This window comes from Hyperolius riggenbachi, chromosome 9 (genome assembly GCF_040937935.1).
Source record: "Hyperolius riggenbachi isolate aHypRig1 chromosome 9, aHypRig1.pri, whole genome shotgun sequence".
Classification (NCBI taxonomy): domain Eukaryota; kingdom Metazoa; phylum Chordata; class Amphibia; order Anura; family Hyperoliidae; genus Hyperolius; species Hyperolius riggenbachi.
In genome coordinates, this window is record NC_090654.1 from 278584609 (window position 1) to 278611331 (window position 26723).

Genomic DNA, 26723 nt, shown 5'->3' on the forward strand with positions numbered 1-26723 from the left:
TTCAGATCCCTGCGAGAGTCAGAGGGGTTCAATCCGAGTGGGGTAGTTTGAGCGCAAGGATCAGTGGTCTAAGGGCCCTTTTTCTACAGGTGGCTTTAGCAGCAAGCAGTCACCAGAGTTCTAGAGTTGCTGCTTGTCAACCGCTTGTGGAAAAGGGCCCTAATGGATTCTAATAGCGCCTGTGTTAGACTTCTTTTCCACAGACTGTTGATGGGCAGTGAAATGCCTCTCAAACTCTCACAACTGCGCACTGCTGCCTGGTAACTGCTTGCTGAGCACACAGTTAAATTGTCCGTGGAATAGAGGCCTTAAAGAAAACCTGAACTGAAAATTAAGTCAAAATAAACATACACCAGTCATACTTGCCCCCCGTGTAGTCTACTCCTCAATCTCTTTCTCCTTTCCCGCATCCTGTTTGTTCACTGATCAATGGAATTCTCCGTCCTCCAGTCTTAAAATGACCATTACCCCATAACAGCTTCCTGGGCAGCACACTGTTAAAGGGGCACTACAGCAAGAAACTGTAAAATGTAAAATATGTGCACACATATACAAATAAAAAGTACATTTTTTCCAGAGTAAAATGAGCCATAAATTTTCTCCTATGTTGCTGTCACTTACAGTAGGTAGTAGAAATCTAACACAAGTGACAGGTTTTGGACTAGTCTATCTCTTTATAGGGGATTCTCAGGGATATATTTTCAAAAGCACTTAGTGAATGGCAGTTGCTCTGTCCAACTGCCAAAAAACTGTGTAGGGAGCAGGGACGCTGGCCAGCATCATTATTTAAATCCTTTTTCAGGAATAGCTTTATAGAGAATAAAAGCCTTGTTAAGAATCCCCTATGAAGAGATGGGCTAGTCCAAAACCTGTCACTTCTGTCAGATTTCTACTGCCTACTGTAAGTGACAATTATAGGGAAAACGTAATTTATGGCTCATTTTACTCTGGAAAAAAATGTACTTCTTATTTGTATATGTTTGCACACATTTTAAATTTTTACAGTTTTTCGCTGTAGTGCCCCTTTAAACTGTAACATCGCCCACTTGAGCCATAGGGAAACATAGACCTTACTTGGCACATCAGTTGTCCACTCAGCTATAACTGACAGCAACTGATATATTTCAGTTCTGACAAAATGTTGTCAGAACTGGAAAGGATCATTGTCAGAAGAAAATGGAGCGCTTCTGAGCGGAACTGATGGCAAGGTAACTATGTAATGTTAGTTTTAAGTTACCTCGTGTGTTTTTTAAATTTTACTCAGTACAGATTCCCTTTAAAGAGAAACTGACCAAGAATTTAACTTTATCCCATCAGTAGCTGATACCCCCTTTTACATGAGAAATCTATCCCTTTTCACAAACAGACCACCAGGGGCCGCTGTATGGCTGATATTGTGGTGAAACCCCTCCCACAAATTCTGAGTACCTACTCTTGGCAGTTAGTGTAGTAAGTGTAGCTGGCAGGGCTGTGAGTGATTGTTAGCTGAGAGTGCAGTGAGTGAAAGTAGCTGGAAGGGCAGCAAGGGTTTGTGTAGCTGGGGACAGTTCAGAGGGAAAAGGTCCATAAGATGCCCCAGCACTATAGACGCACTAGGTTTGGTGTGTATGGGTGTGGGTTTTTTTTTCTGCCCTCCAAACCTAGGTGTCTTGTAGTCCGGACCGTCTTATAGTCCGAAAAATACGGTACTTCTCACTACAGTTGTCCTTCAATTGGGGGTGTGTGCATACATCTCATGGGTGCACATCTGAGTATGGGGTGACGTGTATGCATGTTGCCATTTAAAAACACACACTGAAGCGAAAAAAATTTATATTTGTATGCGTAGTACAGTTAAGAAATAAAAATGATGCTCGGTTCACTTTAACGCTTTCTGTACTGGAAACAATATTAGACTTGTGTCTCTGCTCCTAATGTTTTAACACCCAGGGCAGCTCTAAAGCAAATTAAAAATGCATTCTAAAAATGTGGTTTATTAAAAAAAAAAAAATTTTCATTTTACACTTAAAATAGCCACTTTGTCGGTCCCTAAAGGACCTGTGGTTGCTGAGCAGGAGATGGTGGAAGGCAGATAAGATTTAATTGACCACAAACAAACCCCCATTGTACTTCAAACTGAAAACCTCAGTTAGGGCCCTTTTCCACTTGCAATCACTAGCGTTCGCGCTGAACGCTAGTGATTGCGATTCAGCAAATGCCCAAAATTTCACGGCGATTTTCCGACGTTTGCGATCGCGATTTTGCTATGCATAGCAAAATCGCGGCAATAATCGCTCTGTCGTGCGATTGCGTAAAAAACAAATCGCGGTAGTGGAAAGGACCTACCGCGATTCCTATGTTAAAAGCAAACTGTAGCGATTTGAAAAATCACTAGCGGTGTGCGATTCAGCCATCGCAAACGCCGTAGTGGAAAAGGGCCCTTACAATTGAATTTCACACCTAGCCTGGATAATGCCAGTTGTAAAATAGCAGGGGGTTGAGCTTCTGAACAATGGCAGCCCTTGCAGCTATTTGAAGCCAGGAGCTGCTTAGTTCCCTTTAAACTCCAGTTATCTATGGAAAAGAGCCATTTGAGCTCTACAACTTTCAAAATCACACAGAGCTCTGTCTTCTGAAGCTTGTTATCTCAACTGTCATTCATTGTATCTTTTCACTCCACAGGACAGGTCAATCGTTCACAAGCCTGCTCTGTAAAATCCTTTAGGGCTCTTTCACACCAGAGCCCTTTTTCAGCGTTTTTAACCGTCAACCAAGGTAAAAGGAAAGTCCACAGACTTTCATTTTACCTTTCACACCCGACGCTGCGTTTCAACGCACCCGGATGCATTTTATCGGCGGGAATCAGCGTTTCCCCGTCTGGGTAATTGATACTACCGTCGCTACTCAGCTTAGCGCCGCAGATTCCCGACATCCGCAGGCTACTCAACGCGTGCAGGAGAAAGGCTCCTGCACGCGTTGTTAGATGTGAAAGGAGCTAGGAATGCTGAGTAGTGTGTAAACTGAAAATATTAAAGAATGATGCAATGTTATATACATTAACTGAAAATAAAAATGAGAATATTTTATTTGCTACTAATCTTATAGTAACTATCTGTACTACACAACCAATTCATTATATCAGAATTTATTTTTTTGCTTCAGTGTCTTTTTAAGGGGAACTGAAGTAAGAGGTAAACGGAGTCTGCCATATTTATTTCCTTTTAATCAATACCAGTTGCCTGGCAGTCCTGTAGATCCTGCCTCTAATACTATTAGCCATAGCCCCTGAACAAGCAGCAGATGAGGTGTTTCAGACTCTGACAAGACTAGCTGCATGCTTGTTTCTGGTGGTGTTCAGATACTACTGCAGAGAAATAGACCAGCAGGGCTGCCAGGCAACTAGTACTGATTAAAAGGAAATAAATATGGCAGACTCCGTATACCTCTTACTTCAGTTCCCCTTAACCTCTTGAGGACTGCAGTGCTAAACCCCCCTAGTGACCAGGCCATTTTAAGCAAAATGTGCCACTGCAGCTTTAAGGCTAAGCTGCAGATCTGCACAACACAGCACACACGTGATTTCCCCCCCCTTTTCTCCCCACCAACAGAGCTCTCTGTTGGTGGGGTCTGATCGCCCCCAGATTGTTTTTTTTTTTTTTTTTTTTGTTTACAAATATTTTTGTTTCTTTTTTTATTAAAAAAAGCGTGTTCTTTTAAATCTATTCCCTCCCTCCCTCCTTCCCCACAGCCAGCCAATTGTGGCGATCGGCTGTCATAGGCTTCTGCCTATGAGAGCCGATCGCTCCCCAGTACAGCGCGGCTGCCGATCGCAGCGCTGTACGGGTAAATAGACGGCGATCACTCCGTCTATCAGTCTCCCGAGCGGCAATAGCCGCTCGGAGACTGAAGAGGGGGCGGAGCTCCGCCCTCCGAGAATGAGATGCGCGCGCAGCGTGCGCGCGATCTCATTCAAAACAGAGCCCCAGGACTTTACGCCAATTGGCGTTAGGCGGTCCTGGGGCTGCCGCCGCGGCCACGCCTACCGGCGTGACGCGGTCGGCAAGAGGTTAAAGCCCAAGTGCCTGCTGACTTGGGATGATCCATGACATGCAAATAAGCCGACACTGGCTGGTTTAAAGGGACTCCGAGCAGTGCAGAAACTATGGAAAGATGCATACCATTTAAAGCTCTCTCCTCTTTCCAATGATGTATAAACCGCCACCCTACGCCTTTTAGTTTGCTATTTTCACGATTGAAATTGCCGCGAATTCGATCGCGAAAATAGAGAAAACTAAAAGGCGTAGGGTGGTGGTTTATATATCATTGGGAAGAGGAGAAAGAGAGCTTTAAAATGATATGCATCTTTCCATAGATTCTGCACCTCTGAGTCCCTTTTTTAAAGAGACACTGAAGTGGAAAAAAAAAAGATATGATTTGTATGTGTAGCACAGCTAAGAAATAAAACATTAAGATCAGATACATCAGTGTAATTGTTTCCAGTACAGGAAGAGTTAAGAAACTCCAGTTTTTATCTCTATGGAAAAAAGCCCTCAATCTCTACGACTTTCAAAGTCGTGGAGAGGGCTGTTATCTGACTTTTATTATCTCAACTGTAAGGGCCCTTTTCCACTAGCAGTCGCCAGCGTTTACGCTGAACGCTAGCGACTGCTGAATCGCAAAAGGTAAAAAATTACCGGCGATTTCCTGACGTGTGCGGCTGCGATTTTGCTATGCACTGCATAGCAAAATCGTGGCAAATATCGCATCGTGCCGCGATCGCGTTTCAGGCAAAAATGAATCGCGGTAGTGGAAATACCCTACCGCGATTCCTATGTTATTTAGCAAACCCTAGCGATTGTAAAATCGCTAGCGGTTTGCGATTCTACTAGCGCAAACGCGCTATTGGAAAAGGGCCCTAAGTGAACAGGTTTCTTTTTTTATCTGCCAGAGGAGAGGTCATTAGTTCAGACTGCTCTGAAAGAATCATTTTGAATGCTGAGTGTTGTGTAATCTGCACATATTAGAGAATGATGCAATGTTAGAAAACACACTATATACCTGAAAATAAAAATGAGAATATTTTTTTTGCTGCTAATCTTCTAGTAATTATTCATAGTACACAACCAATTCATTATATCATTTTTTTTTTTCGCTTCAGTGTCTCTTTAAGTAAATGTATGCAGCTTGAAAATCCCAGTGCCATTCAACTGGTCTGTTTTCAGGCTGCAGCAGTGGAACCTTATGAGGGTGGTACTACTGCAGTGGTGTGATCGCAGATACATGCAGCACCTTGGGTGTGATCAGGCTGAAGGAATGCACGGGCAAATCACATTACTGCAAGATCGGTCCGTGAATCTTGCTGAAAATTGCAGCGTTTAAAGCTCAAACTGTAGTGTTTGTCTGCAGACAGGTCCCACAGGTGGGCCCCAAGTCTGTATTTCAATACACTTTGCATAATTCTACATAAACTGGTCATTTGCATCTATGACCATCCCTATTGCTGAGTGTACAGCTCAGTCTGTGTGACACAAAGAACAGGTAAACTGGTTCAGATCTGGGTGCCAAGCAAGGATTATCTAGGTGTTTCCTGAAAAGTAAATGGTAGCCAATACATTTTTGATCAAAGTGAGAAAAGTCTTCTGATTATTTTGTGTTTTTGTAAATGGTCTACAGTATAGATGACAGGCAGAGCTGCATGATTTGGGTGGTGCTGCTTTAAAAAAAAAAAAAAAAAAACCTTACATTACTATTCTAGTATATACATTTTACCCAACACCCAGTCTCACTTCAACTCCCCCGGTGCTGATGACTGCTATTGGAGCCGATTGTCTACAAAATAGATTCTTTGCTCCTTTCCCCCCCTCCCTTATTTGCAGTGTAATCTGTAGGCACTCCGGATAGAAATGTAACTTATTGCTGCATATTTTTTTTTTCTTTTCTTTTGACAGCTGAGGAAACCGCAACCACCCACCCACCCACATACATGTGCACATCCAGTTGATTCTTCTCTGAATAGGCCCTGGACTTACCCTACAGCATTGTAGGCATGTGAAGCTGGCTCCATACTCTCCCCTAGTACCTCCTTCACTATGCAGAGTGCTGATGAGTGTAAATGAGGTTATGCACCCGGCTCTCAGCATTCTACTGGCCAGATCTCCCTTTAGTCAGGGGCACCTCCTAGAGACATAGCCAGAGGTACCCCAAGTACTAAAGTGTACCGACAATGGGGAGTGATAAGCCTGGAGGAAGTCCTAGGTATGTATAAATATTCCTGCACTTGCGGTGCAGTTTGGGTGTTTGCAGGTTCATGGAGGGTGAAGTCTGGGGTGCCAGGACATTTGTGCCTATAGGCTCCTGTGATGTAAATCCAGGCCTGCATGCATGGAGGGTGGAGTCTAGGGTGCCAGGACATTTGTGCCTATAGGCTCCTGTGAGTTAAATCCAGGCCTAGCCATGCACATTTACTTGGCATTGTTGACCAGAGGTGAGCTCTGCTGCGTATATTCAAAATTACTAGTTGGATTTGTGGGGGGGAAGGAGGGGTTAAGTTACTGCCTATAGCTGATGCAGTTCACTGGTGTTTCACCTCACTCGCAATTCACTCACGAGTTTGATAGGAGGCATGCATCAGCTATAGGTGGTGACATAGGCAAGTTAACTGCTGCCCTCCATGGACAGTGAGGCCTACTGGTAATTTTGATTAGGAGTAGCGGAGCGATCTGTAGCTCACTACTATTTTGATCTTGAGAAAAACACCCTTGGCTGTCTCAAAACGTTGGAAAGATTTTATATGCAGCACTAAATGTAACTATCTGGAGCGCTGACTGCTTACTCTGATACTACTTTGGTTCTTCTGGAACCTGTTGGTCAGAGCACCCAGTAACTACACCTTAAAGGGATACTGTAGGGGGGTCGGGGGAAAATGAGTTGAACTTACCCGGGGCTTCTAACGGTCCCCCGCAGACATCCTGTGTTGGCGCAGCCACTCACCAATGCTCTGGCCCCGCCTCCAGTTCACTTCTGGAATTTCTGACTTTAAAGTCAGAAAACCACTGCGCCTGCGTTGCCATGTCCTCACTCCCGCTGATGTCACCAGGAGTGTACTGCGCAGACAGACCATACTGGGCCTGCGCTGTGCGCTCTTGGTGACATCAGCGGGATCGAGGACACGGCAACGCAGGCGCAGTGGTTTTCAGACTTTAAAGTCTGAAATTCCAGAAGTGAACCGGAGGCGGGGCCGGAGCATCGGTGAGTGGCTGCGCCAACACAGGATGTCTGCGGAGGACCGTGAGAAGCCCCGGGTAAGTTCAACTCATTTTCCCCCGACCCCCCCCCCTACAGTATCCCTTTAAAGGGACCCTAAACTGAAAAGGATATGGATTTTTTTTTTTTCCCCTTTTAAAATAATACCAGTTACCTGACTCTCCTGCTGATCCTGTGTCTCTAATACTTTTAGCCACAGCCCCTCAACAAGCATGCAGATCAGGTGCTCTGACTGAAGTCAGACTGGATTAGCTGCATGCTTGTTTCAGGTGTGCAATGCAGCCAAAGAGATCAGCAGGACAGGCAAGCAATGGGTATTGTTTAAAAGGAAACATCCATATACCTCCCAGTTTAGGATCCCTGCACACTGCAAATCTGATTTGTGATTCCAATTTTTTTCCCTAAATGCCATCAACAGAAAAAACACAGCATGCTGTAACAATTAAGTCTGAATTGCATGTAAAAAAAAAAAAAAAAAAAAATTGGTATCGCAGGGAGCCTTAGGTGGACATGATCTTGATTGCTTTTACTATGTCGTTCTGTAGCTGCGGTAACACATTGGCTTCCCAACTCAGCCACTGATTATTGATCTGTTCTATGGGTGTCTTGTCTATTAGATTAAAATCTGTGACTAGATTCTCAGATTTGATAAAGTATTATCAAAATCGACCAGAATTGGTAAATGGATGGCCAGTTTAAAGGAAAAGTGAAGCTGGAGGCTGCCATATTTATTTCCTTTTAAAGAGAACCAGAGATGAAGCACCCTCTTGTATTTTACCTTATAAATCAGTGGGAACATGACAGTAAACACCTAATCTGCCCTTTGTTTCATTGTTCTCTGTGTAATCTGATTTATCACCTCTGATAAGAATCCCCGACTGAGAAGTCAGGCTGCTCCATCTAGCTTTGCTACAGAAAGATTATAGCTAAGTCTGTCTTCTGTGGTGTTATTTCAAGCCCAAGCCTGCCCCCTTGTGGCTATGCTATAATAACTCAGCAATAATCATTCCCAGCAAAGCCAGATTTAATTGCTCAGTCTGGGATTCTTGTGACTGCTGATAACAGACACTTTTAGCAGTGAGGATGAAACAGACAGCATGGTAAGTGTTTTCTCTAATGTTCTTACTGATATACATGGTAAAATACACAAGGGTGCTTCGTCTCTGGTTCCCTTTAAGCTATACCAGTTACCTGCCTATCTTGCTGATCTTCTGCCTTTAGCCATAGACCCTGAACAAGCATGCAGCAGTTCAGGTGCTCTGTGTGACTTGCATTACTGCAGCCAAATAATGTGTATTGTTTAAAGGACCTCTGTTGAGAAAATCTTAATTTAAAATAATGTAAAAGACAAGTATATTTCTTCCAGAGTTAAATGAGCCATAAATTACTTTTCTCTTATGTTGCTGTCACTTACAGTAAGTAGTAGAAATCTGATAGTGACAGGTTTTGGACTAGTCCAATGGGGTTCTCAGGGTTTTGTTTTTTTAAATCACTTGGGAAATGGCAGTTGCTCTGTCCAACTGCCCAAAAAAAAGTACAGTGAGCAGGAAGGCTGGACAGCATCATTGTATACACATTTTCAGAGAATATTGGCCTCAATTCACTAAGATCATGCTGGAGATAATAAGGCAAGAGAAAACTTACCTCACACAGTGAAAGAGTTCTCTTCATTCCTTAATTTACCTCCTTTGTAGTTATTTTCACACGCAGTTAATGAACAGCCTGTCTTTAACTCTGGAGTTATTTTAAAGATTGGAGAGTTAACTTAAAGACAGAAGAGTTCACTTTAGGTTTGCCTGAGGTAAAATGTTTCCTGAATACTACATGCCTTATCACCATGGTAACAACTCTAGAAGAGTTATTAAAGACAGGCGATAAGCTTAGTGAATTGAGGCCAATTGTCTTTATAAAGAATGAAGGCCATGCTGAGAATCCCCCCCATGAAGAGATGGACTAATCGCTACAGTGGAATTTGGTCCATCCATTAACATTAGCTGAGAGTTTAGGGAAATTGCTAGTGTTCTGAATCACTCCCTGGACGCTCAACAAAAAAAAAAAAACTCTAGTAGTGGGTTCCAGGCCTAAGGCAGGCCATACATTAGCTGACCAATTTGATGACAATTGGTGCTGCCAAGTGCATGCCCGACAATTTTGGGACAGAAATTGGCCGCACGGTCGCTCTCGCTTGCTGGAAGATGCCGGGTGCATGGCGGTACGGTGGCCAAAAATGCAAACTAGCAACGAGACGATAAAATCCCCTCCGCAATGTATAAATGTAGCGCGTGTGCATTTATACATCACCTGTCCGGTGTCAAACTCCACGCAGTTCCGTATACACGCCGGCGGCGCTATGTCTGACATCAGACGCTATGCGCCGCTAACGTGTATGCTGCTGTTACCAGGTGAGATGGACAGACACTATGCAGAAGCTGCTACAGGACAGGCAATTTATAAACACACACATATTTTGGGGGTGGCGGATGCGGTGGGCTCAGCAGATTCCCTGATGATTTCGTGCTGAAATCTGACGGGAATCGGCCTGTAGTGTATGGGCAGATTTGACCAAGAGACAAATTTCTCTAATCAGATTCGATTAGAGATAAAATTTGTCTCTTGATCGAATCTGCCCATAATTTTCTAATGTATGGCCACCTTTAGGCAGATTGGATCCATCTTGTGGCTTTCCAAACGTCTCAGCTAGGAAAGGATTGTAAGCAGAGGATCGGCATGATAGATAAGGAAGGTCATCTCAGCAGTGGCTGCAGCCAGGGGCTTGTGACCAGAGACTGCCAATCAGATGCTAAAATTCCAGGTTGCTCACAAGGTTTGACTGGCCCAGGTTCAACTGACCACTGCTCTTTATTAGGGAGGGGCAATGAGATGTAAATTATTTGAAGTTGCTGCATAATTATGCACTTTAAAAACAGATTAAGGCCTGGAACACACTAGAAAGCACAAAACACTATGGCTAGCAATTTGTGATAGCGCTTTGCAAGCAATTTCCCTGCTCCTATACAATTCTTTCGAATGAAAACGCTCCCAAATTGCTGCATGTGTTGCATCTCTCTAGTGCCGGGGTGTCAAACTCAAATGTAAAGTGGGCTGAAATTGTACACTGGGACCAAGTCGCGGGCCAACCTCAATGTCTACTGGCCACCTTCCTCCCCTATACAGTTCCCTAGTGTCTAGCGGTCCTCCCTCCCCATACAGGTCCCTAGTGTCTAGTGCTTTCCCCCTATGGCTTTCCTGATGTTCTAGGGCTTCACCTCCAGTATAGCTCCCCTGGTGGTCTAGAGACCCCCACCCTCCCCTATACAGTTCCCTAATGTTTAGTGCTGTCCCCCTCCCCATATAGCTCCCGTGGTGATCTAGAGTGGGCCTGACATAATGCAAAGTGGGGAAACCACTTAAAGGCCAAATTTAACCCCCCACCCAAAGACCAGGCCAATTTTTGCAGTACAGGGCTGTGCAGGCTTAGTAGCCTCCTGCACAGCCCAGCTATGGAGCCCAGCGATCAGACTTTTTTTTTTTTTTTTTTTTTGTCCCTAAGGGGACATGCCGGCGGAGGGGTCCTATCGCTGCGGCTTGTTGGTTTAATTTTTCCCCAGTCTCTGAGGCTCTTTCTCCCTCCGTCATCAGTATTGGAACAGGACGGCGATCCGTCCTGTTCCACCTCTCATAGGCATTAGCCCAGGAGAGGACGGAGCTCCCCGGCAAATTAGAGGACGGGGGATCACCGATTTCGTACAGCGATGCCAGGGGCCGCAGCGCTGTACGGATGTAAATGGGGATTTCTTAATCACGGAACGCAGTGTCATGCGCGCGGCCGTTCCCTGTGAAACCACAGCCCCAGGACTTGACGCCAATGGGCGTTAGGCGGTCTTCAAGTAGTTAATGTCTCAGAGAGCCAAATTTGGCTGGAGTTTGACATATATGCACTAGTGGAATCTGTCCCATCCATTTACATTGGCAGAGCGTTTAGGGGAATTGCTAGCGATTGAAAGTGCTCCATAAACACTCAAACGCTCTAGTGGGTTCCAGCCCTGAATCCCATCTCAGCAGGATTCAACTGGTTCATTGTCAAGCTGCACCTAGTTGACATCAATTCTCCTGACAGGTACTCTTCAGTGCCATCAGCTTCACACCAACAAACTGTTGTTCAAATATTCCTTTTATTGAAATGTGGCTGCAGTCTGTACAGCAAGGGGGGGGGGGGGGGGGGGAACGACAAATACACAGACATAAGTCAGACAGGTAATTGTGCTGCTCCTGGGAGCTTACAATCTACATGGGGCTGCATAAAGCCAGAGGAACAGCGCCATCTTTAGCCCGAAAAGTGCAAATGCAGCTGGAGGACAAAGTCCATATGGCAGCGCTGCTTACCTGAATGTGTGTCATAAAAGCCATGTTTATAGCCGATCGTATGCATCTATCTGTATACAGAATCCCCACCAGCCATTCATCTCATGCACACAACACTCACTCTGGCTACACCAAGAGCTGGAGACTGCTTGGTTTCCCTCAGCATACAGTATATGGATGGTGGGAATAATCAATGAGATGCAAATATATGCAGCTTGAAATGGACCAATCCATTTAAACTTGGGTGGGACTTAACTGGTCCATTTTCAAGTTGGATATATTTGCATAAACTCAGACATATTTGCATCTCATTGAGCATCCCTAATGAATAGAACTTTGTTCTAGAACAATGATCTGCAAACTTGGCTCTCCAGCTGTTAAAGGAATAGTGTAGGGGGTCGGGGGAAGAGGAGTTGAAGTTACCCCGGGGCTTCTAATGGTCCCCTGCAGACATCCTGTGCCTGCGCAGCCACTCACCGATGCTCCAGCCCCACCTCCGGTTCACTTCTGGAATTTCAGACTTTAAAGTCTGAAAATCACTGCGCCTGCGTTGCTGTGTCCTCGTTCCCGCTATCACCAGGAGCGCAGGCCCAGTATGGTCTGTGTCTGCGCAGTACGCTCCTGGTGACATCAGCGGGAGGGAGGACACGGAAACGCAGGTGCAGTGGTTTTCAGATACAAGTCGGAAATTCCAGAAGTGAACCGGAGACGGGGCCAGAGCATCGGCGAGTGGCTGTGCAGGCACAGGATGTCTGCAGGGGACCATTAGAAGCCCCGGGTAACTTCATCTCATTTTCCCCTGACCCCTCCTACAGTATCCCTTTAAGGAACTACACATCCCACAATGCATTTGCCTTTATGAATCATGACTGTGGCTGTTAGACTCCTCCAATGCATTGTGGGACTTGTAGTTCCTGAACAGCTGAGTATGCAAATCACTGTTCTAGAACTATGGTGGTGGGTCTAGTCCAGGCATGGGCAAACTTGGCCCTCCAGCTGTTAAGGAACTACAAGTCCCACAATGCATTGCAGGAGTCTGGCAGCCACAGTCATGATTCATAAAGGCAAATGCATTGTGGGACTTTTAGTTCCTTAACAGCTGGAGGGCCAAGTTTGCCCATGCCTGGTCTAGTCTAACCCATGATTGTGTTTTAAGAGGAGTTAATGTCCAACTCAATTCAGACCAAATGCACTTCCTGTTACAACTAAGGCCTCGTTAACATTAGGCAACACGTATAGCCGTGCGTTCAGGACACAAGTGCACACCATCTGTTAAACTGCTGAGCCCATTCATTACAGTGAATAGGATCAGTAATACGCTTTGACAAAAATGCATGCAGAAGTGCAATAGCGCATACTCTGAACATCAGAAGTGCTGTCTATGCACTGCTGATCGCACACCATACAGTCTGCCGACATGAACACGGCAGCGCCTAGTGTGTGAACCTGGCCTCTCAGTCTCTTACATTAGATTGAGCATCGCTATAGAGGGGCAGTGAGATACTAGTAATTCTAGCTTGCATGCAAATTTAAATTGTATGAGGTTTGGAATTGGGCCAATTAGAATCAAAAGGAAAGTATGCTTTTGGTCCAATTTCAAGCTGGTATTATTTATCTATATAACAAGTACAGAAGGTTCATAACATGCTTATTTTAAATTTGTGATAATTTATTATGCAGTTAATGGATGCAAATCAAGTGCTGCATTTCACAACAATTTTTTTTGACCATCTCTAAATGGAAAGTAGTAAGGATGGTCAATGAGATAAAATAAGTTATGCAGAATTATGCAAATTCAGCTTGAAAATGGACTGAAATCCTTACTAAGGCTTCTTTCATACAAGCGCTGCTGTCTTACTCCTTGTGTGATGTACTGCAAAGATCACGAAGTGGGGAAAATCTGGGCTGTCTGTACTGCAGAGTATACATTCAAAGCTAGAAAAGTAGTGCAACTTTCCGTCACTGATGCACAAATCTGAATTAAGGTTCTCAAAAAGACCTTGCAAGCCACATGTTGAATTAAGCTCTCATAGCCATGGCAACCAGCCAATGTTTAGGGTAGGCTGTTCTAAATTTTCACATCCCACTGACGTAGGAAGGGACTACATGCTCACAGCCCATGCACAGCCTAACACTATTACAGCTTCCTGAAAATACACCTGCAAAGCTAAGGCCTCTTTTCCACGAACTGTTTACAGGCAGTGAAATGCCTCTCAAACTGGCAACTGCTTGCTGCTGCCTGGCAACTGCTTGCTGCTGCCTGGCAACTGCTCGCTGCTGCCTGGCAACTGCTTGCTGCTGCCTGGCAACTGCTTGCTGCTGCGCACACAGCTCAACAGTTTGTGGAAAAGAGGCCTAAATGAGGCCATCAGGTTTTGCTAAAAACTTTCTGCTGCATACAGACCTCCTGGATGGTTTCTGAAGAGGTTCCATACATTATAATTTTGAATGGTGAAGCACAGAAATATCCTATTATAAACACAAAAGCAGCACTGACCTCTAGTGGTACATTTGTAAACTGCAACAAATGCTCTTGCTGCACTGAAAGTTATATTTATAGCAGTTACACATGCATTGCTGGTTTCTAAGGAACAGTAATCAAAGTATCTGTTTAATACTGAGGAATCTCATGGCTTTAGTGTAAAAATATGTCAGTCAGTAAAGTCAAAGGCCTCCTATTGTCAATGAAAATGGCACAAGTTATCAGTATTCAGCTTTGAAGAGCTCTTTAGTAGGCCACCTCTATCCAGCTTAACTGGAACTCCTCCAGACAGCTAATAAATCCATGCTGACCACACATGTTAAAGCAGAACTCTAGTCAAACATGTCCTTTAAATGTCACTGCCAATCAGCAATCATAAAATAGTGGTTCTATTCCTTGTGCCAGAGCCACCCACTAGACAGTTTGCTAGCGAGAATATGCTGTCACTGACACGCCCCCTTCAGCTTCTGCTCTGTGATTGGGTAGGAGGTGTGACAGGAGGAGATTAAGGCAGACAGGTCTGCAGTTGCCTCTCTTTAGTTTGCTCACCATTTGATAGTACCATAAACAAAACACCTGCTACACAGAACAACATGTAGGTCTTAGAAGACAGAACAAGTTGATCTTGTAGTATAGACTGAAATTACATTGTGCTGGGAATTCTGCTAATCTGTTCACATGACAGCACAGGATGTCATTCCTTAGCCCTGGCCCCTCCTATTATCCTGATCACATGACTTCAGTGATGTCACTCCTTAGCCCTGGCCCCTCCTATTATCCTGATCACATGACTTCAGTGATGTCACTCCTTAGCCCTGGCCCCTCCTATTATCCTGATCACATGACTTCAGTGATGTCACTCCTTAGCCCTGGCCCCTCCTATTATCCTGATCACATGACTTCAGTGATGTCACTCCTTAGCCCTGGCCCCTCCTATTATCCTGATCACATGACTTCAGTGATGTCACTCTTTAGCCCTGGCCCCTCCCCTTAGCCCATGGCAGCACAGTGATGTCACTCTTTAGCCCTGGGCCCTTCCCATTATCCTGATCCCATGGCAGCACAGTGATGTCACTCTTAAGCACTGATCCTTTCCTTTGTACACAACAGGAAGTCAGAATGCCTGCTTAATGTGCATTTTCCATTCTAAGCATATTAAAAAAAAAAATTAGAACTGCAGCCAGTCCAGCCACAAAACGGATACTTTTTTACTTTATTTTTTTTTTATCTATCTGTAAAGAAGTCAGTAATGGCAGCAGCCATGTTTATATAGTAAATCTTATCATGGAATTAGCATCAGCAGCCCATAAATGACCTTCAAAAAAAAGGAACAAAAATAAATAAAATGCTACCACTACATGCAGATTCCAACATATCTGATAAATGGGTAAAATCTGTTCTGCAGTTTTCCCTCTAAAGTGCAGATCTGAGTACTGGCCACAAGGGGGCGTCCTCTGCGCGTTTCAGAGGCAACAGAACAATTCTCTGCGGATCATTAGCTCCATTAGACAAGATAGACAAAAAGTGGGATTTCCACAGGGAGAGCCTATATTATATAAGTATATACACACCTCTGAACAGTCAGTGGTCCCTGAGTATCGGGAGCGGAATACTCCCCTAATCTCTCCACAAGACATGCTACAGAACGTAGGGTCTGATTCCCGGCATAGAAAAACTAATCTAAATCACCAGTTTGCATTAGTCACAACAAAAGAGACCTCCGGGAAAAAGCTGAGGAAATCCAGCTCTTTCCCAGAGAACCCTGAAACAAAAATACAACAGGAGGTAACATAGCACATCTAAAGAGCACCTGTCACACAGAGGTAGCAGCCATTTTTGATGCTTCTGCTCACCTAGCATTTGGTTGACACTGCGGATTTCTGGGAAATGGACAAACCGCCATTGTTAAAGTGAAATTCTGCTGCAATTTGAAGTGTTAGTGTTCTTATGCTTAGGCAAGTTAATGTATTAAAAACAGCACATCTCCCATCTCATCCAACAGATTGGCTACACTTTAACTACTAAGAAAGAGGGCTCATGCTGACAGCTTCACTGATTGTAATCAGCAGTGTGGCTAATGTCAGTAGTCTATGTACTGTACCACAATAGGTCCTTACTCTAATATAACAGGTAAGAAAGCAGCTAGATCGTTTATAGAGCTGCTCACAGTGAACATAGCTCCAAGTTCAGGTGATGCCATATAAGAGCAGGAACTGTGTCTGTAGCTGACAAAGACCCTGCATCTGCTTCAGGCTGAGAATGGGGATGGGCTTCAAGGTGGTGCAAACTGACATTCCCAAGTCTCATCTGAGCAGAGTTGCTGAAATCCTACATGACCATAGACTGCTCTCCTGATATTCAGATTTGCTGTGTGTACATTACAAGTATGATAGGAGCTACCATGACTGTTCTAGAATGGCTATAACCTATATTATGGTGTCAGGAATCTAGCAGTGTTCCCCAACCCTGTCCTCAAGGCCCACCAACAGTGCATGTTTTGTGGAATTCCACAGAGGTAGTTAATCAGCTCTGCTGAGACACTAATTCACTCACCTGTGCATGTGTGTGGTTTTCTGCAAAACATGCATTGTTGGTGGGCCTTGAGGACAGGGTTGGGGAACTGTGGTCTACAGGACTCAACCAAGCAACCATTGAAACATTGGGGGGAAATCTTGGTTTATAAAGTTCTAAATATCTCATTCTCAGCATTGTTGGGGGATCTTTGATAAACTAAAAAACACACATATGTTGCCAAGTTTTGTTTCAGCCCGGATGGGTGGACACAGCCAGCCTCATTGAACTTGCTCGACTTACTCTCCCTCCTCTACTGCTCATGCACACCCATCTACATACATCCCATGTCATCGCTGTCTGCCAGATGCCATAGCACACAGCGCAGCTCAGTATGCCAGGCCATACCAGCCCTTTAGCCCCACCCTCTGCAGTAAGGGCAGGACAGCATGGGAGAGTCCCATCAGAAATCAGTGGGGGTACTTTTAGAAAGTGCAGTAGAGGGGTGGAGCCTAGAAATGAACTTTTTGCAGTAAGTTCTAAAATATAACCATTTTAGTATCCAACAATCACCTTCTTCAAGACACGAGATTAAAAACCAAAACACGTATTGTAATGATGCATATTCGGTCCTGGTTGACCTGTAAGCACCTGTAAGTATACGTACACTAACACTTTAAATGGCTGGTGTGAATGCTACGGAACATTTGTTTTGTGCATTATGCTTTGCAGCACCCTTGTGTGACAGGTCCTCTTTAGATGGGCAGCACAGATTAGTAACAGAGGAATACCCGGTCGGGCCGTACTGATCTGCGGGCATTAGCGGTACAAGCCAGTATACACAGCATCAATGTACAGAAGAGTCAAAGGCAATATCGTTACAGCAGAAGCTTGTCATTATCCTGGGAGAAGGAAAAACTATCCCGCCAACATGGTGATGAGCGCTTCGTCAGGGTGTCCGATGGAGGTGGAGCCTTGAGTCACGGCAGATAGAAAATTCTCAAGAGTGTCTACTGTACAGTATACACAGGAAGTCCTCTGAGGACCATAGCGAGAAGAAAGGTTCTCAGACGTTGTCCTCAGACAAGTGCGGGCTGCGTAGTGCAAAGTTCCCGGCTCCGGGGTCCTCGGCCCTCCGCCGTCACACCTCATGCAAGAGCCTCTTAAAGTTTTCCAACTCCTTGACGCTGGTAGCGATCCTGCAGGAAGGAAGAGGCGAATGGATGAGATCTGGACAACATTATGAGACTCTGCATTTTATTCTTTTTTTTTCTGGAGGCTGCCAAGAATGGAAGAATCTTCACACAATTTTTTACTTTTAGTTTTGATGGTGCAACAAATACCTCCCCCTACTATAAGCCTATTCTTAAAGGGACACTTAAGCTAGAAAAAAAAAATGAGTTTTACTCACCTGGGGCTTCTACCAGTCCCCTGCAGCAGTCCTGTGCCCTCGCAGCCACTCACTAATCCTCTGGTGCCCCGCAGCCAGCTAGTTTCGTTTTTGCCGACAGGCCCGTCAGGACTGGCCACGCGTAGCTTTTTTTGCATTCCCGACTGTAATTAGCGCTATCGTGGGCCGCAATGCGTAACGCGTACAAAAATACGCGTTGCCGCATTATGAGCGCATAGATATGCGGCAACGCGTATTTTTGTACGCGTTGCAGCCTGCAATAACGCTAATTGCAGTCGGGAATGTGGAAAAAGTTACGCGTGACCAGTCCTGACGGGCCTGTCGGCAAAAACGAAACTAGCTGGCAGCGGAGGAACAGAGGATTAGTGAGTGGCTGCGAGGGCTCAGGACTGCTGCAGGGGGCTGGTAGAAGCCCCAGGTGAGTAAAACTCATTTTACTTTCTGACTTAAGGTTCACTTTAACCACTTGAGGACCACAGTCTTTCTACCCCTTAAGGACCGGCCACTTTTTTTCCATTCAGACCACTGCAGCTTTCACGGTTTATTGCTCGCTCATACAACCTACCACCTAAATGAATTTTGGCTCCTTTTCTTGTCACTAATAAAGCTTTCTTTTGGTGCCATTTGATTGCTCCTGCGATTTTTACTTTTTATTATATTCATCAAAAAAGACATGAATTTTGGCAAAAAAATGATTTTTTTAACTTTCTGTGCTGACAATTTTCAAATAAAGTAAAATTTCTGTATACATGCAGCGCGAAAAATGTGGACAAACATGTTTTTGATAAAAAAAAAAAACCATTCAGTGTATATTTATTGGTTTGGGTAAAAGTTATAGCGTTTACAAACTATGGTGCAAAAAGTGAATTTTGCCATTTTCAAGCATCTATGACTTTTCTGACCCCCTGTCATGTTTCATGAGGGGCTAGAATTCCAGGATAGTATAAATACCCCCCAAATGACCCCATTTTGGAAAGAAGACATCCCAAAGTATTCACTGAGAGGCATAGTGAGTTCATAGAAGATATTATTCTTTGTCACAAGTAAGCGGAAAATGACACTTTGTGACAAAAAAAAAGAAAAAAAAAAAGAATCCATTTCTTCTAACTTGCGACAAAAAAAAATGAAATCTGCCACGGACTCACCATGCCCCTCTCTGAATACCTTGAAGTGTCTACTTTCCAAAATGGGGTCATTTGTGGGGTGTGTTTACTGTCCTCGCATTTTGGGGGGTGCTAATTTGTAAGCACCCCTGTAAAGCCTAAAGGTGCTCATTGGACTTTGGGCCCCTTAGCGCAGTTAGGCTGCAAAAAAGTGCCACACATGTGGTATTGCCGTACTCGGGAGAAGTAGTAGAATGTGTTTTGGGGTGTATTTTTACACATACCCATGCTGGGTGGGAGAAATATCTCTGTAAATGACAATTTTTTCATTTTTTTTTACACACAATTGTCCATTTACAGAGTTATTTCTCCCACCCAGCATGGGTATGTGTAAAAATACACCCCAAAACACATTGTACTACTTCTCCCGAGTACGGCGATACCACATGTGTGGCACTTTTTTGCACCCTAACTGCGCTAAAGGGCCCAAAGTCCAATGAGTACCTTTAGGATTTCACAAGTCATTTTGCGGAATTTGATTTCCAGACTACTCCTCACGGTTTAGGGCCCCTAAAATGCCAGGGCAGTATAGGAACCCCACAAATGACCCCATTTTAGAAAGAAGACACCCCAAGGTATTCCGTTAGGAGTATGGTGAGTTCATAGAAGATTTTATTTTTTGTCAAAAGTTAGCGGAAAATTGATTTTTATTGTTTTTTTCACAAAGTGTCATTTTCCACTAACTTGTGACAAAAAATAAAATCTTCTATAAACTCACCATACTACTAATGGAATACCTTGGGGTGTCTTCTTTCTAAAATGGGGTCATTTGTGGGGTTCCTATACTGCCCTGGCATTTTAGGGGCCCTAAACCGTGAGGAGTAGTCTGGAAATCAAATTCCACAAAATGACCTGTGAAATCCTAAAGGTACTCATTGGACTTTGGGCCCTTTAGCGCAGTTAGGGTGCAAAAAAGTGCCACACATGTGGTATCGCCGTACTCGGGAGAAGTAGTACAATGTGTTTTGGGGTGTATTTTTACACATACCCATGCTGGGTGGGAGAAATAACTCTGTAAATGGACAATTGTGTGTAAAAAAATCAAAAGATTGTCATTTACAGAGGTATTTCTCCCACCCAGCATGGGTATGTGTAAAAATACACCCCAAAACACATTGTACTACTTCTCCCGAGTATGGCAATACCACATGTGTGGCACTTTTTTGCACCCTAACTGCGCTAAAGGGCCCAAAGTCCAATGAGTACCTTTAGGATTTCACAGGTCATTTTGCGAAATTTGATTTCCAGACTACTCCTCACGGTTTAGGGCCCCTAAAATGCCAGTTCAGTATAGGAACCCCACAAATGACCCCATTTTAGAAAGAAGACACCCCAAGGTATTCCGTTAGGAGTATGGTGAGTTCATAGAAGATTTTATTTTTTGTCAAAAGTTAGTGGAAAATGACACTTTGTGAAAATTGTTTTTTTCACAAACTTTTGACAAAAAATAAAATCTTCTATGAACTCACCATACTCCTAACGGAATACCTTTGGGTGTCTTCTTTCTAGAATGGGGTCATTTGTGGGGTTACTATACTGCCCTGGCATTTTAGGGGCCCTAAACCGTGAGGAGTAGTCTTGAAACCAAATGTCGCAAAATGACCTGTGAAATCCTAAAGGTACTCATTGGACTTTGGGCCCCTTAGCGTACTTAGGGTGTAAAAAAGTGCCACACATGTGGTACCGCCGTACTCAGGAGAAGTAGTATAATGTGTTTTGGGGTGTATTTTTACACATACCCATGCTAAGTGGGAGAAATATCTCTGTAAATGACAATTGTTTGATTTGTTTTACACACAATTGACCATTTACATAGAAATTTCTCCCACCCAGCATGGGTATGTGTAAAAATACACCCCAAAACACATTATACTACTTTTCCTGAGTACGGCGGTACCACATGTGTGACACTTTTTTGCAGCCTAGGTGCGCTAAGGGGCCCAACGTCCTATTCACGGGTCATTTTGAGGCATTTGTTTTCTAGACTACTCCTCGCGGTTTAGGGCCCCTAAAATGCCAGGGCAGTATAGGAACCCCACAAGTGACCCCATTTTAGAAAGAAGAAACCCCAAGGTATTCCGTTAGGTGTATGGCGAGTTCATAGAAGATTTTATTTTTTGTCACAAGTTAGTGAAAAATGACACTTTGTGAAAAAACCCCAATAAAAATCAATTTCCGCTAACTTTTGACAAAAAATAAAATCTTCTATGAACTCGCCATACACCTAACAGAATACCTTGGGGTGTCTTTTTCTAAAATGGGGTCACTTGTGGGGTTCCTATACCGCCCTGGCATTTTACGGGCCCAAAACCGTGAGTAGTCTGGAAACCAAATGTCTCAAAATGACTGTTCAGGGGTATAAGCATCTGCAAATTTTGATGACAGGTGGTCTATGAGGGGGCGAATTTTGTGGAACCGGTCATAAGCAGGGTGGCCTTTTAGATGACAGGTTGTATTGGGCCTGATCTGATGGATAGGAGTGCTAGGGGGGTGACAGGAGGTGATTGATGGGTGTCTCAGGGGGTGGTTAGAGGGGGGAATAGATGCAAGCAATGCACTGGCGAGGTGATCGGAAGGGGGTCTGAGGGGGATCTGAGGGTTTGGCCGAGTGATCAGGAGCCCACACGGGGCAAATTAGGGCCTGATCTGATGGGTAGGTGTGCTAGGGGGTGACAGGAGGTGATTGATGGGTGTCTCAAGGTGTGATTAGAGGGGGGAATAGATGCAAGCAATGCACTGGCGAGGTGATCAGGGCTGGGGTCTGAGGGCATTCTGAGGGTGTGGGCGGGTGATTGAGTGCCCTAGGGGCAGATAGGGGTCTAATCTGATATGTAGCAGTGACAGGGGGTGATTGATGGGTAATTAGTGGGTGTTTAGGGTAGAGAACAGATGTGAACACTGCACTTGGGAGGTGATCGGACGTCGGATCTGCGGGCGATCTATTGGTGTGGGTGGGTGATCAGATTGCCCGCAAGGGGCAGGTTAGGGGCCGATTGATGGGTGGCAGTGACAGCGGGTGATTGATGGGTGGCAGTGACAGGGGGTGATTGATGGGTGATTGATAGGTGATTGACAGGTGATCAGTGGGTTATTACAGGGAAGGACAGATGTAAATAATGCCCTGGCGAATTGATAAGGGGGGGTCTGAGGGCAATCTGAGCGTGTAGGCGGGTGATTGGGTGCCCGCAAGGGGCAGATTAGGGTCTGATCTGATGGGTAACAGTGACAGGTGGTGATAGGGGGTGATTGATGGGTAATTAGTGGGTGTTTAGAGGAGAGAATAGATGGAAACACTGCGCTTGGGTGGTGATCTGATGTCGGATCTGCGGGCGATCTATTGGTGTGGGTGGGTGATCAGTTTGCCCGCAAGGGCGGGTTAGGGGCTGATTGTTGGGTGGCAGTGACAGGGGGTGATTGATGGGTGATAGGTGATTGGCAGGTGATTGACAGGTGATCAGTGGGTTATTACAGGGAAGGACAGATGTAATTAATGCACTGGTGAATTGATAAGGGGGGGGGGTCTGAGGGCAATCTGAGCGTGTGGGCGGGTGATTGGGTGCCCGCAAGGGGCAGCTTAGGGTCTGATCTGATAGGTAACAGTGACAGGTGGTGATAGGGGGTGATTGATGGGTAATTAGTGGGTGTTTAGAGAAGATAACAGATGTAAACAATACATTTGGGAGGTAATCTGACGGCGGGTTTGCGGGCGATCTAATGGTGTGGGTGGGTGAGTAGATTGCCCGCAAGGGGCAGGTTAGGGGCTGATTGATGGGTGGCAGTGACAGGGGGTGACAGGGGGTGATTGATGGGTGATAGGTGATTGGCAGGTGATTGACAGGTGATCAGTGGGTTATTACAGGGAAGAACAGATGTAATTAATGCACTGGCGAATTGATAAGGGGGGGGGTCAGAGGGCAATCTGAGCGTGTTGGCGGGTGATTGGGTGCCCGCAAGGGGCAGATTAGGATCTGATCTGATAGGTAAAAGTGACAGGTGGTGATAGGGGGTGATTGATGGGTGATTGATGGGTAATTAGTGGGTGTTTAGAGGAGAGAATAGATGTAAACAATGGATTTGGGAGGTGATCTGATGTCGGATCTGCGGGCGATCTATTGGTGTGGGTGGGTGATCAGATTGCCCGCAAGGGGCAGGTTAGGGGCTGATTGTTGGGTGGCAGTGACAGGGGGTGATTGATGGGTGATTGATGGGTGATTGACAGGTTATCAGGGAAGATAGATGCATACAGTACACAGGGGGGGGGGGGGTGTCTGGGGGGGGGGTCTGGGGAGAATCTGAGGGGTGGGGGGGTGATCAGGAGGGGGCAGGGGGCAGGGGGGGGGATAAAAAAAAATAGCGTTGACAGATAGTGACAGGGAGTGATTGATGGGTTATTAGGGGGGTGATTGGGTGCAAACAGGGGTCTGGGGGGTGGGCAGGGGGGGGTCTGAGGGGTGCTGTGGGCGATCAGTGGGCGGGGGGGGCAGATCAGTGTGTTTGGGTGCAGACTAGGGTGGCTGCAGCCTGCCCTGGTGGTCCCTCGGACACTGGGATCACCAGGGCAGGAGGCAGCCTGTATAATACACTTTGTATACATTACAAAGTGTATTATACACTTTGTAGCGGCGATCGCGGGGTTAACATCCCGCCGGCGCTTCCGTATGGCCGGCGGGATGTTACGGCGGGTGGGCGGAGCCAGTTGCCGGGGGAAGCGCGCGTCATCAATGACGCGATCGCTCCCCCGGCATGCCTAAAGGACGCGCCGCCTGAAGGCGTATTGCGGTCCTTTAGGCGTCCACTTTGCCGCCGCCCATGGGCTGTGGGCGGTCGGCAAGTGGTTAACTTCCCTGCCATAAGCTCTCAAGATTTATCCTTTCATGCTCGCATACCCCCCTACACTAGCACCATAATATGTTCTGTTAGACACCCTCTCAACAGATGCACCTACTGTCTCCACCCCCACCCTTTAGATTGTAAGCCTCCGGCAGGGCCATCTCCCTTAGTGTTTCCAGCTTGATTATGCAATCTTACTGACAATCACCCCTTTTGTGGACTAGAACAATCTCCAATTTGACCTATGACACTGTACTATCAAATCATTTGCATGATCTTGTTTTGTTGCGAGTTTCCTGTATGTCCTACCTTGTATGCTAACCCTTTTATCTATTGTGCAGCGCTGCGTAATATGTTGGCGCTTTATAAATACAAATAATAAATATTATTATTATTATTCTTATTATTATTAATAATAATGGCACAACAAGCAGTCCCATGGACATACTACTAGAGGGAGCATCAGTTGCTGAGCTGTTGAACAGGAGTTGGGTTAAAGCTCTGCTGTGTCATTACTAACATTTCACCCCTTAGCTCTTGCTAATGTAATGCTATGGGTGTGATCCCATTTGAGGGATGTGCTAGGTAAAAATCCCCCCATAGCATTGCAACAAGAGCCTTACAAATCACTAGTGCTTAGAAAAGGCTGCTAGTGGGTTCCAGGCCTAAAGATGGAAGTTGTGCCGTCTCACATACTGACCTTCCAAAAGCATTGAGTAGAGCCACGATTTCCTGCCGCTTCAGATGGAAGCCGTAGGAGAAGCCGCTGTCTGGCAGAGACTGGATCTGTTTCTCAGAGAAGAGGATCTTCAGTGCCGCCCCCAATCCCTGAGTCTGCAGGAAACAAAGACAGGCAGGAGTAACATGACAGCAAGTCCCGCCTACAAAGAGGAAGGGCAGCCCCGAGTCTGCAGGAGATGCACAGGCAGGCGTTACATGGCAGCAAGTCCAGCCTACAAAGAGGAGGGGCAGTGCAAAACAAGAGAAAGTGGGATTCCAGCAGGAGACTGGACTAGGCTGTGATGAGCTTTAGACTGAAAGAGTGTAGGTCCCTTTAAACTGCGTGCTCAGGCGAAATAGCAAAGTGGCAATCTTGTAGTGACGGAGAGAAAGGGCAAAGCCAGCACTGCAATTGGGGTTGTTTATTGAAGAGTAAAATCACTTACAGTCAAGTTGCAGCCAGATGCTAAAGCAGGTCAAGTGGGCGCCAGGTCTGTGCCCCCCTGAGGATGTCCGTTTCGCGCTAACAGTGCTTGTTCACCGCAATGGGGGAAGAGTCTCCCCATTGCGGTGAACAAGCGCTGTTAGCGTGAAACGGACATCCGCAGGGGGACACAGACCTGGCGCCCACTTGACCTGCTTTAGCATCTGGCTGCAACTTGACTGTAAGTGATTTTACTCTTCAATAAACAACTCCAATTGCAGTGCTGGCTTTGCCCTTTCTCTCAGTCACTACAAGAGGGGCAGCCCTGAGTCTGCAGAAAACACAAGACAGGCAGGAGTTACATGGGAAGTCCCACCTACAAAGAGGAGGGGCAGCCCTGTGTCTGCAGGAAACACAAGACAGGCAGGAGTTACATGGGAAGTCCCACCTACAAAGAGGAGGGGCAGCCCTGAGTCTGCAGGAAACACAAGACAGGCAGGAGTTACATGGGAAGTCCCACCTACAAAGAGGAGGGGCAGCCCTGAGTCTGCAGGAGACAAGGCAGGAAGGAGATACATGGCAGTAAGTTCCCCCTACAAAGCTACACAAAGGACTATTCCGTGTGAAAATTTGGATTGCAATGGTCATACTTTTAGTTTATGCTAATCCGCGATTGCTGTCAGAATTTTCCTTGCTCAGTTCCAGGTTTATATGGGCTTTAAAATTAAAAGTGAACCTGAGGTGAGAGGGATATAGAGGCAGCCATATTCATTTCCTTTTTAGCTATACCGGTTGCCTGGCTGTCCTGCTGTTCCTCTGCCTCTAATACATTTAGCCATAGACCCTGAACATAGCCCCAGTAGATCAGGTGCTCTGACTGAAGTGTGGCTAAATTAGTTGCATGCTTGTTTCAGGATTGTGACTCAGACACTACTGCCGACAAATAGATCAGCAGGGCTGCCAGGTAACTGGTATTATTTGAAAGGAAATTAATATGACATCCTCTACAGCAGTGGTCCTCAAACTAAGGACCACGGGCCAAATGTGGCCCCCTGAGGCTTACACACACACACACATATAGACACACACACACACACATAGACACACACACACACACATAGACACACACACACACACACACACACACACACACACACACACACACACACACAGACACACACACACACACACATATAGACACACACACACACACACATATAGACACACACACACACACACATATAGACACACACACACACACACACATATAGACACACACACACACATATAGACACACACACACACACACACACACACACACACATAGACACACACACACACACACACACACACACACATATAGACACACACACACACACACATATAGACACACACACACACATATAGACACACACACACACACACACACATATAGACACACACACACACACACATATAGACACACACATATAGACACACACACACACATATAGACACACACACACACACACATATAGACACACACACACACACACATATAGACACACACATATAGACACACACATATAGACACACACA

At 45.4% G+C, this 26723-nt stretch overlaps 1 protein-coding gene across 1 annotated transcript in view; it reads right to left on the reverse strand.

Moving 5' to 3' along the window:
* Positions 1–17472: 17472 nt before the first annotated feature.
* The window catches only part of ERO1A (endoplasmic reticulum oxidoreductase 1 alpha), a 75556-nt gene continuing 66305 nt past the window's right edge, over positions 17473–26723 (reverse strand). Inside the window, exons 15-16 of the mRNA XM_068254651.1 lie at positions 24702–24835; positions 17473–17796 (exon numbers count right to left, since the gene is read on the reverse strand). Coding sequence (XP_068110752.1) covers positions 17739–17796; positions 24702–24835 — 192 coding nt within the window. The 3' untranslated portion in view covers positions 17473–17738. The remainder of the gene's footprint in view (positions 17797–24701; positions 24836–26723) is intronic.